The 14794-nt window shown below is 39.8% G+C and overlaps 1 protein-coding gene across 4 annotated transcripts in view; it reads right to left on the bottom strand.

The window, feature by feature from the left end:
- PPP3CA (protein phosphatase 3 catalytic subunit alpha) overlaps positions 1–14794 on the bottom strand; it is a 320675-nt gene that overhangs the window by 74890 nt on the left and 230991 nt on the right. For all 4 annotated transcript variants that reach the window (XM_039540970.1, XM_039540969.1, XM_039540972.1 and 1 more), the window contains 2 exons: positions 13190–13335; positions 6937–7076 (listed from right to left, as the gene is read on the bottom strand). In XM_039540970.1, the coding sequence (XP_039396904.1) occupies positions 6937–7076; positions 13190–13335 (286 nt within the window). The remainder of the gene's footprint in view (positions 1–6936; positions 7077–13189; positions 13336–14794) is intronic.

Raw genomic sequence — 14794 nt, 5'->3', positions numbered from 1 at the left:
CTGAAACAAAAGAAGTCATTTAGCACTTCTGCCATTTCCACATTTTCTGTTATCGTTCCCCCACTCCTCACTGAGTAACAGGCCTACCCAGTCCTTTGTCTTCCTCTTGCTTCTAATGTATTTGTAGAATGTTTTCTTGTTACCCTTTATGTCTCTAGCTAGTTTAATTTAGTTTTGTGCCTTGACCTTTCTAATTTTGTCCCTCATACCTGAGTTATTTGTTTATATTCATCCTTTGTAATTTGACCTAGTTTTCACTTTTTGTAGGACTCTTTTTTGAGTTTCAGATCACTGAAGATCTCCTGGTTAAGCCAGGGTGGTCTCTTGCCATATTTCCAATCCTTCTTACGCAGAAGCGTGTGTATAGATAAGCTCTCCAAGAGTTGCACTTTAGAGTGATATTGTAATTATGCATGAGACAGGAAATGTGATGGACCATCAATAGAACTGACTATACACACATGTGAAAAACAAAACAAAAACAACAACAAAACCCCAACCAACCAAAGTAATCTTAGATATTTTGCTAAATAAACAGGAAACTGATCTTCTCCCATAGGGACAATTGAGGGATATGTTTCCAAACAATAACAATTCATCAATATTAATGCCAGATTCCATTATGTAAATGTTGTCACTGACTGACAGGTACAGAAAAGATATACAAACATAAAATACCAGGCTTTCATATAAACTATGAACTCTAATACGGATGCTAAGGCCAGATTCTGATATTTTTACTCAGTAGTATTCATGGAGTGAGGTACTATCAATGTGAGTAAGGGTGTTGAAATCTGGCCATGACTTATTAATTTTCAAAAACAATACTTGAATAAATTTTACTCTGTACAAGTAACACCTCATTAAATCAGTACTTTTGATTTCTCTTGATTTGACATTAGCTAACTTGACAAGGACTGAAGAAGACATATATGCTTAAAGTTTAGAAGTCACAGAAGAAATCAATCACATTAGTAGCTGTTTTTTGGAGAAGGAAGAAAACATTGCTAAAAGATACAAAATGCAACATATTTAACATTTAAGGGCTTTATGTATTTGTGGCTACAATGTCACAGTAGCTACTTTCCATTCATGTTTCCAGTTTCTAAAAACCACACATTAACCAACATACCAAAATCTGTTGGATGCAAAATATTTATTAAACGTTCCCTTTACAGAGGGAGCTGCAGGTGCTCAGCAACACTTTAAAAAAAAAGTCAACTTATTTTTGCCTATTTCCACATAAGTGGATTTAGGTCCTGAGTTATAGGCACCATCATTTGACAGTGTTGGCTGTAGTGGTTTTAAGATCTTTTACACTTGAGATTTTCTAAAGGAAAACATTGAGCAGTTTTAAATTCAGTGGGCCATAGCAATTTGTCCACTTAATAAATGTGGAAAGAAAGATTATCAGGGTACTGTAAATTAAGCTCTTTCAACTTTTTCATGTGCATTGAAACCATTTCCTAAGATGACTAAAGGCTTGATAAGTATACAGGATTTGGCTGAATATAGTAGATTTACTGGGCTGGAAAGCTACATTAACAGCTAAGGTCATCTATCTCATGTTATTTCACTGTGGGAAATAATCTTAAATCACAGAAAGGTCACTTGAAATTGCCATTATAGCAAATATGTCTAAATAAATGTGAATTTCTTACAATATTATTTCCTATCATCAATGAACATTTCTTAATAACCTAGAAGAAATTATATTGGGCTCACACATGTCTTTGAATTCTTCTTGACCTTTATCGTTCAATTTCCATCCCTGGCCTTTCCACTTTGGATGCAACTTTTGCATAAACTTGATTTACAATGAGGAAACCTAGTCCTGGTAATGAACTGAGCACTAGAACACGGTCACATTCTTCAAACACAGAGAGAGGTTTAAAAAGGGACCTAGAAGGGAATGTCTACACTGCAGCTGAGAGTGAGCCTCCCAACTCAGGTAGATAAACTCATACTAGCTCGACTAAAAGTAGCAACGTGACCGTTGTGACGTGGGCAGCAGCTCGGTCTCAAGCCCACCTGGTCCTGGGCTTTGAGCTCTAGCGGCTAACTCAAATCTTTGCTGAAGCTGCAACATTCCCACTATTTTTAGCATGCTAGCTTGAGCTGAGCTAGCACGAGTCTGGCTATGCAGGCTGGTAGGCTTGCTCTCAGCTGCAGCATAGACATAACTGAAGGGTACAGACTCTTCTGAAATATGGATTTGTGAGTCTTGAGGTAGTGACTACAGAATCTAAAACCATGTTTTTCTAACTGTGAAGTTGGTGTTTTGGAGAGATTCTCACTTCTTCTTGGAGAGCTGCAACAAAACGCAGATAAGATTTGACACAGCCCATAATTATCATAAGGAATTTACTGCCACAGGTTACCACTGGGCTTAGTAAACATCAAAAAAGACTTAAATGCTTGTGACAAAGTTACAGGAATGGTAACTACCATTACAGTAGCTTGGATACAGATGACCCCTGCTTGTGTCGGGAAGAAGTTTCCTTCGAATTGTACAGTACTGCACAATTAGGCACCGTATTAGTATTTTTCACCACCAATTCGAACATTTAGCGTTGTTGGAGCCAGGATATCAGACTAGCCAGAGCCTAGGTGTGTTCTTCTACAGCAACTCTTATATTCCTAACAAGGCTGGGGGTTGGAAACGTTCAGCATGAAGTAGGTTGAGTCATAAGAAATTAATAATCAACAAAGAAAATTAAAGAATTGCTCTTATCACATGTTGAAAGTTATCTTCCCAATTGGTACTATTTTTCTCTCTTCAAACAACAGGAGTAAGACTTTATCTTTAAAATTTTCAGTATATATCTATATCTACATCTTATCTTAGGGGAGAAATTTTATGTCAAATGTGAGAAATTTTGATCTGAAAGAAAAGCAAAAGCTATAGGCAGCTAGTCTGCCTGACAGCTCCCTTAACCATGTGCAGTAACATTTCACAATTGTTTAAAAAGGTCAGTGTGACCCAGAGACCTCTTGGTGCCAATTGGCAGAGGGCACAGGGGTGCATAAGGGGATTGGTGTCTATAAATCTGGTATTTACATAGTAGTTCACTGAAAAGTGTCATGTAAGGTCTCTAATGAAAGCCTGTGTCACACTGGTCATCATAATCATTATGAAATGTATATACTGATAATACATAAGGAGTTACGTATATACACTGAAAATCATGTAGCAGTCCGAGCTCAGATGTTCTGATCAGCCATACAGGAAAAGCTATGGCCACTCGCTTCTGCACACTCAGGGCTGCTCGCATCCGGGTGTCCTGGCGCTTCAGGACAGGGGACAGCAGGTCACAGAGTTCAAGGAAAGTGCCCTTACGCATCCTGAAGTTTCGCAGCCACTGTGATTCATCCCAGACCTGCAGCACTATGCAGTCCCACCAGTCCGTGCTTGTTTCCCGGGCCCAGAATCGCCGTTCCAGAGCATGAACGTGACCCATTGCCACCATGATCTCCGCGGCGCGGGATCCCGTGCTTTGTGAGAGGTCTGTGCCACTCTGAGACTTCATGTCCTCACCACGCTGCCGGAGCCTCCTCGCCCGATTTCTCAGCATCTGACTGTTGAAGTGGACGATAAGGTGCGAGGAGTTGACAACGGCCATAAGTGCAGCGATGATCGCAGCGGGCTCCATGCTCGCAGTGCTGTGGCGTCCGCGCTGTCACTGACCAGAAAAATGCGCTAACAGATTTCCCGCCGGCGCTTTCAGGGAGGGAGGGCGGGAGTGACGGTTGAATGACGACAGTTACCCAAAACCACCCTCGACACATTTTCCCCCCAGCAGGCATTGCGAGCTCTACCCAGCATTCCAATGGGCAGCGGGGACTGCGGGAACTGTGGGATAGCTGCCCAGACTGCACCGCTTCCAATGTCGACGCTTGCCCCGTTAGTGTGGACTCACAAAGTCGAATTAGGGTCCTTAGTGTGGATACACAAATTCGACGTCATAAGGTCGAATCCACAAATTCGACCTAAGTTAAATCGAACTACTCTTGTAGTGTAGACATACCCCAAGAGATTGTAAAAAACAAGAAAGCAGCACACAGGAAAAATCAACTAGCAGAAAGGGTTGTCATCCTGTTTATAAGTCATGAGAATGGATTTTTGGATTATAACTGTAGAGACAGAGACAAACTCTGCATCTTTCGTCTAGGAAGTAAGCTGACAGTGGGGTTGCTTTGTGAATGGAAGATCACAGCCAAACCTGGTTGTAATATGCTGGAAGGATTTTAGGTGAGCTTTTACTCTTATAGCATAATGTCCTATTAGTTAATTTTAGGCTCTAGTATGCACATGGTGGTTTTATTTCATGTGTAACCCTTTGTTTCCAATAGCTCTGTTTGCTATCATTTGGATCTCTGTTCTTTGTTAAATAAACTTATATTTGCTTTTTCTATAAAGAAATTTAAGTGCTGTGGGCTAAAGTGTAACCAGTAAGCTGTGGTATATACTTCCTTTGGGAACAGCAGATCTGGTAATTCTGTGAGCATTCAATAGATCAGGGGCAGGACACTGTGGGGGAAGCTCAGAGGACTCGAGGGTTAGAGTACCTGTAAAGAGACAATAGAGCCTGAGTAGTCCTGGAGGGGAGTGGTTTTATTGCCAGTAGCTGGTGGAGTCAGAGAGCTGAGCCTGACAGGCACAGACAAGGTTTCTTCATGCTAAGGGCAGGAGATGGCGAGGTGCCTCCCAACTCTGGGTATCCCCAGGAACCATCACAGGTCACATGGGAATTATTATTATTCCTTTTGTATTGCAGTAGTGCCGAGTCCAAGTCATGGACTAAGACCCTGTTGTGTTAAGCACTAATCAAATATAGAACAAAGCGCCCCCAAAAGACCCAGCCCCATCTGCATTTTGGCTCATCCTCTCTAAAAGCAAGCCATCCGTATGAATTTAGTAGTTGTGGATAGTGTCAGAATTTACAGACGTGAAGACTGCAGCATCAGTTAACCACAGAACCAGAACAGCAAGGGTTGCAGCAGTTCATCCTTTCTGATACTGGAATTTAGTTTCCATGGTGCAGTCCATCTTTCACCTCTTTGCTAAAAGTGCCACAAAGGATCCTGGCTGTAGCTTTTAGACATGGACTGAGGCTACCAATTCACTGCACAAAGGTTCCCAAACAGCTGTGAGATAGGAATTATGTTTGAGAAAGGGTTTCCAAAGGAACCTACGGGAACTGAGTGCCCAACTCCCACTGAGCTTCTTCAGAAAGCCCAGGCTTGGACACTGCTAACCCTGGGGTGAAGTGGAACTGGTCAGCCAGGATATGGCACCTTTCATTTTGATTAACAATCATCTGAGCAAGGAAGTCCCACCTACCTCCTAGTAAAATTTTAATGAAATGCACCATTCACACTATCACTTTCTCCTTCTGCCAAATTGTGTCACTCTGATATATTCCTATTCTAAGCTGCTCCTAGAGAATTAATGCCACTGGAGCACAACATGAGAGTTCCACAAAAAGGGAGTTGTCATAATCGAAGCCCAGTGGTCCTGTCATGTCACCAATGCCATGACAGAAGACAAAGATCCAAATACCATGGATTACCCAAGGGCTTGAAGTACAGGGTCTTGGAAGTTTCAACAAGACAATCTCAAAAGCATTTCTTTAGACTCCAAACCTTTTTGATCGCGCACCCCTATCAGTAACAATTTTTTGAGCATGCACCGCCTGCCGTGCTCCCCCAAGGATCCTCTTGCGCACCCCCTGGGGTGTGCGCATCCCACTTTGGAGACCACAGCTTTAGACTATTTTCTGTGGGAAAATGCTTCCAAGAACGCTCCATGCCATAGGGTCTGATGCTGAGAACAAATATATAGTTAGCAAAGCACCTGCTCTGGCAGAAGATGTGGTATTTCTGTGGCCCATTACACACCATGGAAAGGGAAATGGAGCCAGAACCCCTAACAAGGCCCCTTCTCTTCATAAAGAGAGAGAAAAAGATTCCACTGGCCGCCTCAAACAGGCTAGGAGTGGAAAAAAGACCGCCTACTGCTCTCCCGCAGCTCCCCCACTTGCGTGGGGACAGGAAAGAAGAACTCTCCAAGAAGGTGAATAGGAGGATTAGAGCTGGGCAAACACTGAAAATATTTTTCTTCAAATATTCACTCTGATTATCAAATGAGCTGGCTTTGGCTGCATTTGTACCCCTTTTGCATTCACCTTCCAGGAATAGTTGCACACTTAAGTTTCACTGGCATGAACATTTCAAAGCTATATGCATAGAAATCAAAATTTAAATTCAAAACCATGGAAAGGTGCACCAGAAGTGCTGGTGCACTCATTCAGCCAGGGAAGAAAAATAATATCCTGTACTGTATCCGACCAACCACAATTAACCAACATTCATATAATGAATTTCTCACAGAGAACTGTTCACAATCAAATTGACCGAGTGTTAAAAGTTGTTTTTTTTTCCCAAATATTTTGCAAAATCAGAATTGCTTATAGATACAGAACAGAAAAAGATTCAAGATTCATTGACTAAACTATTTGCTCAGCTCCGAAGTTGACCAAGCAGCAAAGAATTTAATCCTAAACTAAAATTATCACAACTATGTCTGATTCCCAGTATAAAGTCTTAAATTTAGGAGCCATCCATGTTTCAGATCAACTCTGAACTATCATTTCAGCTCAGTGGATGGCGAGATCTTTTAATGACCAACATTCAAACCTACCTTAAAACGTCTCTAATTAAAAAGTCAACATTATTTCAGAAATTGTAGAGCAATTCAACAATGGCAAACAAAGAACTGAAAATAAAATAAAGCCCATGCAACAATATAGGTCCCACTCCCAAACACACACTATTATGATTAGAAGAAAGGTGCAGATTTCAAGCAAGCACATAACATCCATGATTCCAGTTGTTCATCTTGTCAGTAGAGAATCATTAAGAAAATGACCCTACCTGTAGAAGTATGAACACCCCCTAACTGTGTTGTGAGTAAAATGTTCCTGAGTCTTCTCATTTCCAAAGTCCTCTAGGGGATCTGACCACAGGATATCACACATAGGTCCATATGCAGGTGGTTCCTTGAATCGATCTAACTAAGAAAAATAAGACAGAAATACTAACTTTTTACATTTTATTATTTAGGAAGTTAAAAATATACATAGATTGAACACTAACGTCTTAATATTAGGCATCCAGAAAACATCCATAAAAAACACATTAGTGATAAGCCTGTATTTCAGGGACTGCCAAATTGAGGCCCAGAGCATACTACAATTTGGGTCCCAGCTGCTCTCATCTTTAATATGGTGGATACTTGGATGACAATGGAGCTGGCACCTACAGCATAAGTGAGTCATATCTCTGCATTTAAAAGAGAAGGAGGACAGATGCATTTGCTCCATTCTGTGCAATTGAAGTGTGACTCTTTAGTTCCTGCAAACAAGACAAAGCATAAAAAACTAGGAGAAACATTAAAAATTGATATTTTTCAGCACAAAAACTATATATAAGCACCCTGTAAAAGATACGTTTATAAATCAGTCTGACAAGTCTATCAAATTCTCCACTCTGTCTAGGAAGTGAAAGGCAATATAAGTGATTTTTCATTTTTTCCGCACTCAGTTAAAAAGTTTTTATTAAGAGAAGGCCTCTGCATTTCTACCTTCACATGCTCATCATGAAATATTCATCGCAAACCCACACTTCTAACTTGTTTCAGATCTCTAAATAATTCATACCTTTGTAACTGTAATACATCAAAATAAAATAACACATTCATAATTATGAAAAAACCTGCTGATTGCCAAGGATGAATAGACTTGTTAATGAAAAAAATTCTGAAAATGTTAATCACCCTAACCTGGAATTTAAGCATTAAACAATTTTAACCTACCATTTTGCTATGCTGTGAAAACACCACATTTTTAGGAAGAGAGTATTTCTGTTTAATCAAAACTTTAGCTTGCAAATACAGCTTTACATTCATTAATTAAAATGCAGATAATGTTTTAATCAAATTGGTGTAAATGAAAAAGCTACTACTAGTGTATAAATTTCTCACCATGATACAAAGTATTCCTGGCTGTTATAACGATTTATTTAGTAGTTTCAAAGAATGGAAAAAATTGCGTATTTTTATTTGCCAATCTCCTGCAACAAGTGTTACAAATGTCAAAATCCCTACGTTTTAAAGGTAAAATGAAAAATATTAATTTTGAATGGTTTCAATTTATACATTTGTAATATAAAATACTATACAAGATTTCTTTCAGTGCTGCATTATCGGGGGGAAATCTCCCTAGACTAAATAGGTAACAAGGGAATTATGCAATTTAAACAGCATAATGACTGTCTTCATAAACCTTTATGAGGTTTAAAAACAAAATCTAACAAGACACTTAAATACAGTTTACTATAGATATCAATGTAACATACCTCCTCTGAGATGTTAAAAATACTGGAGATGTTTTCATTTTGGAAGTCTATTCATCTCTGTGTAAGCTAATCATGTTTCTACATCTAATATACCACTGCGGTAGTGATTGGTAGTTGCATTAATACCTCCTTTGCTGGACTGAGGCAGCACCATTAAAGGGACAGTCAGATTTAGAGAGATCTGATCTTCTGTCTCACTAGGCACTTAGCTCAGTGGTTTGAGCATTGGCCTGCTTAAACCCAGGGTTGTGAGTTCAATCCTTGAGGGGGCCATCTGGGGATTGGTTCTGCTTTGAGCAGGGGGTTGGACTAGATGATCTCTTGAGGTCCCTTCCAACCCTAATAATCTATGATTTTATTGAACCTGTCTGTCTGCAGGCTAAGCTTCCATAGGTTGAAATATCTATGTATTTTTCTGGTCTGACAATCAGGGTCCAGACATCCCAGAGGGAAGAACAAGTAGTCTGAACCATAAAGAATAAGCAATTGAATCAACTGATTGTACATTATATTATTGTACTATATAAAAGAACATTGAGTAAGCTCTTTTATGAAAGTCAGGGACCACTGATGATTGATATCATTCTGAAATGTATGCATTAACAATATATGAGGAATTATGAATACTTACTGATATTATTCTTTGAAGTCTGTGATCAAACAACAAGAGAAACAGGTTCTCTCACAGCCAGGAAAGAAGGTTCTGATCTCCCAGACAGGAAAGGAGGATCAGTAATAGGCCTAAGTTTCAGCCAGTGGCTAACCCTACTGCAGCATTATAAGCAGGGAAGTGTGACTCTGGGAGCCCCTGAATGCCAACTGGCAGAGGGATCCCCATATTGTAACTTATATCAAGCCTGAATGACTCATTGCTCCATAGTATGTATCTCAAAGGTGTCATGTAAACTGGTGATATGCTGATCCTGAAAATCATTGTATGATGTATGTATGGACTGTATACAAAAAGTTACAGATGTGTGCTGGAAATATGTTCTTAAGAGGTGTTTGGGAGGCAGAGCATGAATTCAGCCTGTCCTAGACAAAGGAATGTCGTTTCACAACCTTGACTATGCCTCCAATGTAAATTAAGCGAGGTGTGACCTAAGACAATGAAAAGCACATTTTACCTGTAAGGTCAAACAAAGCCATCAGACAAGCAAGTGGGGGGAACCTGATCATTTAATCTCAACAGGGGATGAAGCCTGTACCCATAGAAAGCCTTCCTGCCTTTTGAAACAGAGTAAATACACTTTGGTAAAATATAAACTGAGACAAAAAGCCAATTTGTCACCTTTCACCCAAGAAGACAAAGAAACAAAGGGGTGGAGGGATAGCTCAGTGGTTTGAGCATTAGCCTGCTAAACCCAGGGTTGTGAGTTCAATCCTTGAGGGGGCCACTTGGGGATCTGGGGCAAAAATTGGTCCTGCTAGTGAAGGCAGGGGGCTGGACTCGATGACCTTTCAAGGTCCCTTCCAGTTCCAGGAGATTGGCATATCTCCAATTATTACCTTATTACCTAAACCAAGCACTTTTGGCTCTATATTGGATCCTGGCTGGTCTGGGTGAAACCCCAAAGCATCACATATGGCTCCGTCACTCTTGCACCTGAAGGCCTTCCAAGTAAACTGAAATATAAACATATTTTTCTCTCTCTCTCTACTTCCTTAGCCTGTAAGGGTATGTCTGCACAGCCTGCAGAAGTGAGCCTCCAATCCCCAGTTAAACACTCAGTCTCTGAAGCCCATCCTCCTCCCTAGGCTTCAGAGCCCAGACTTTCAGCTCAAAAGCCACAACTTCAAAGTGCAGTCTACACCAGGGGTTCTCAAATTGGGGGTTGGGATCCCTTGGGAGATCACAAGGTTATTACATGGGGGGGCGGGGGTTGTGAGCTGTCAGCCTACATCCCAAACCCTGTTTTGCCTCCAGCATTTATAATTGTGTTAAATATGTAAAAAAGTGTTTTTAATTTATAAGGGGGGGTTGCACTCAGAGGCTTGCTGTGTGAAAGAGGTTACCAGTACAAAAGTTTGAGAACCACTGGTCTACACAACCATTGTTAGAATCCCTTAGAATCCTGGCACAAGCCCCACTAGCCTGAGTCCGTTGACCCAGGCAGGGAGGCTCGCTTCTGCAGGCTGTGTAGATGTGCCAACAGAAAAATAGCTTGACAAATGTAGAGAGTTTTGTGCATTTGTGTAGCATATTGAGGAAAAGTCAAAGAAATACATTTTGCATTTAGTTAAAGTGGATGCATCTGTAGTCATTTTCTCTCATGTGGGAAGAGAACTCCACGTTCTGGGTTCCGCTCCTATCCAAGTCCTCTGTCTGACATGCCAAACTCTTCTCTCCTATTGCCAGACCGTTCATTGTTCCAGTGGAACTTTGTTGCTGAGTGAAGTTATAGCCTCAGATGGAGAAAAACAACTCAGGAAGCTAGGGTCAATACACGGAGGCCTTGGAATACCAAGGGAAAGATTTTGAACTGCAATCTGGATTCAGCTGAGAATCACTACAGACAGTGATGTTCATAACATCCTTAGATTCTTCACTTGGCTCCATTGAGGCAGGGTGAAAAATTCCTAGCTCACCTCCTCAACTCCAGTGGTTATTTCTGACTGGCCTCAATAGCTTCTAAGTGTGATCTTTTAGGCAGTGAATCTAGACTAGAGACAGTTCACAATACAGAGTGTCTTTTAAAAGGAGGATTTTCCAAAGTGCTCAGGATTGGCCTCACTCTGCTCTGCAATGAAAGAAGAGTTAGGCCAAAACTAAGGTCTTTTGAGAATCCCACCCTAAGGGTTAGGTCAAGAGAAATGAAATTACCACCCTTAAAAGGGAAGCGGGGGGGGGGGGGGAGTAAATTTCCATTGCAATTCACATGCAAGGCTTTTTCTAATGCCAGCAACAGCAGATCTATTACTGATAACAAGCAGAAGACATCTTGCACTACATCACATTGGAAACAGACAAAAGTCACAGAAAGAAATCACCTTCCAGCAAGAATGGCTGGATTTCTTGCAAGCAGCAGCCAAAACATTCATTAAGCCACCTCAGGAGGTCCCTGGATGCACACAAGGAATAGATCGAGAACAGGCATTTTGGAAAGTTTTTTTCCAAAAGCATGATTGACCTTGCCTGAGAGGGATATGGCCCTTCAGGGGAAAGTAGTCTTGAATGGCACAGTGGACTGTAACTAAAAAATAACCTTTAGAAAGAGTCTTTGAATCAGGGAATCTGTACTGTTTATTCAAAGGATGGCTACGGAAAATGTGATTATGAGCTGTCCCATATTACTCAAGCACTGAACACTGAATAAATAGTCTGCCATGTTAGGCAATTAAAAGACAGCACACACCAACATTTTCTTGGGAGCTGAACTGCACAAATGAAAGGTTTTGGAAACATTTGTCAGAATTGGGGCAGGTCTTCCAAGGGACAAATGTCAAGAAGAATCAGTATCATTTTCACTGTCACAGCGGAACTGGAGACTGTTCTACTTGGAAAAAAATGCAAGACAAGAATCACAAAGACTCTGTCTCTCCAAAGGCAGGACTCTTGTCCAGGTAACCCTAGCCATCAGACTCCTCAGTTTACAGAGAAAATTTTGCAGGGTAATTCAAAGCAATACTGACAGTTAGATAGGTCGGGAACAAAAGTAAATGAGCATGTCCTCCCTCTGTGGTAGAAAATCAACCTCCTAAAGCATATTAAGTGTTCTACAGACACTCAGATCTAACAAGGCAATCCTTGGTTCCCATTTTGACTGCCTGCATTTAGAGTATGTCATTAGTTTCACTGCAAACACATTGCCACTGCAATAGTATGATGGAAGGAAGACATATGGAGTGAGGCATTTCTTGCTTTCTCAGTTTGTTCCTGTCCACTTGTCTCAAGAAAAACAGATCCCCTCCTTTCAATCTAGAGTGCAAGGAGAACACTGTTGCTTCTCTGCTCCTCCCTAGCAGAGCCATACTGAGACCAGTAAGACACAGAGCAGGTTACATAGGATACAGCTTGAGGCACGTCTAGCTGTCTTTTCACTGATTCTGCTACCCAGCCAATGAGACTAGCTTATCAGGTTCAGTTTTAAATCTGAGGGTGCAAAAGTGAACACAGAGCCAGAATTCAAAAAGCTCTGGGACAGATTTTCATATGCCGGGTACCCTCTATTGCAACCAGATTTTCAAAATAGCTCAGCTCCCATTTAGGCATATGAGTGAGGGCCAGATTTTTAAAAGAGCTCACTAAAGAGCTTCACTAACTGAAGTTATTTTGGTTGCCACATAAAATCTATTATGTTTGTTGCAAGTATAGTTATATAAAAACCCACACATGTACATGTTTTATTTCTCCAAATAAATTCACAATACTCAATTATTTCAACCCACAATAAATACTCAACAGGATGCTTAAAATGTTCCAAAAGAAAGGAATGACCTAATGACTCCACATTTGACTATGCTTCCAAACTTATTTATTTTAAATTAATTTTTCAAAAAGCAAAGAAGATGAATCCTATATTTTATTACTAACAAAGATTTTGGAGGCTCTCTCAATAAAATAAAGGTAGAAATTTCCTTTTTTTCCTGTTTTAGAAAGACCAGAAAAGGACGACAGTGTTCAAGATTAGTTTAAATGCAACGTGACAATGAAAAACCAATAACTTCCCCTATAAATCTTAAATAAATTAACTACATGGGAAAAAAACCCTCATGTTATGTTAATACATGGTTTTAGTGTTTATTAGACTTGAACAGTACCCAGACTTACTTTTCTGATGTCATCTAAAGTGTTGATCTCTGGAGACAAGCCACCATGTACACACAGGAATTGTTGGTTCATCAGAGCCGCCAAGGGAAGACAGTCAAAGGCATCCATGCAGGCATCATATACTCGTTCTGAATACTTTATTTTACCTTTTGGATAATAAGATGGTATCAGAAGATGGTGTTCAGTATTTTAAAGAAAAGGATGACTGTAATTTAAGGGCTTGGTCCTGCTCTCAACTAGAAAGAGCCAACGGACTTCAATGGGAGCAGAACTGTATCATAAAATCCTAAATAATATTTTACAGAAAATAAATCACTGTACATACTGAATCATCCCCCTACAAACACACACACATATTTTGGGCACTAGAGATCTGGGTTACTTTTACATGCTGCTGGAAAAATTCTACATAATTTAATACAGATGAAACTACTAAGATTCTATAGAACTTCAATAGCATTCCATACAAGTTAGTCTAAAAGCTTATAGAATTTAAATACAGATTTTTTTTTCTATGGAAGTGTTAAACCAACCAATTTAATACAGAATTATATTCCTGTTAAGAAATTCCATAGAAAGCTTTGAAATTCTGTAGAAAAGTTATTATTCTCTAGTAAATGATTTCCCATAAAGAACAGCTCTATGCAGAGAAATCTGAACTTTAACCCACATCCTTGTAATTAATTATCTGCAGAAACATCACTGTGAAATGAATGAGCTAATACAATGAATCCAAAATGTTAAATTTACCAATATGCATATTAAACTCAGTAAACCATGCAGCATTTGAGCCAATTAACATTTTTTCCCATCCTTTATGTTAAAGTGGGATTGTGGACCCATGCAATAGCTTCAGTTTATATTACTGCAGACACAGGTTATTCATTGTGCAAATCACAGTCTACAGCCAATAATATTTGAAGTACCCCAGTATTCTTTAATACAATAAAAGAAATAAATGCATGATACTGTATGTTTACACTTCCAATTTAGAAGGGAAAATGCCCTATATTAAGTAACCAACTTTTAAAGGGATTCTTAAGCTTTTTTATACCATAGATTAAATCTTCATTGAGCATTACCTAACAAACTACCTGCCCTCCCAACTGCATAAAATCCCTGGTGGAGGACTACAATCCCACTCCAATTTACATTAGTTTACCTGGAAAGGTAATGTTAAGAAGTGTTATTTGTTCCAACCCCAAACTGAAGGAAGAGATGGTGCACAGTTGTACACTAAGATACCAGTGTTAGCAGAGACACCAGGAAAATCATGCTTTTTATTTTGCAGGCACACTAGACGGACGGAGCACAGAAGTGCAGAAACTGTGGCTTCCCCAACATCTACAGTATTTGATGAAGTTTCCCCAGGTATCTTTAGACTTCCCATGATTGCAAGAACACAGTCCCTAACCCTTTCTTATTACCAATCCTTTCGCCTCTCCATTTTGCCATATGTTGAAACAGAGATTTTTGTATTATATTTTTTCTTCAGTGGGTTTCCCCTTAAGAGAAGGATAGTTTAAGGATGCAAAATAATTGACATTAAGTACTACATGAGTATTTACTAAGTAACAATTACAATTACAATGTAATATGGAAGAG

This window comes from Mauremys reevesii, linkage group 5, assembly GCF_016161935.1.
Source record: "Mauremys reevesii isolate NIE-2019 linkage group 5, ASM1616193v1, whole genome shotgun sequence".
Taxonomy (NCBI): domain Eukaryota; kingdom Metazoa; phylum Chordata; order Testudines; family Geoemydidae; genus Mauremys; species Mauremys reevesii.
This window is presented reverse-complemented; position numbering and strand designations above follow the sequence as displayed.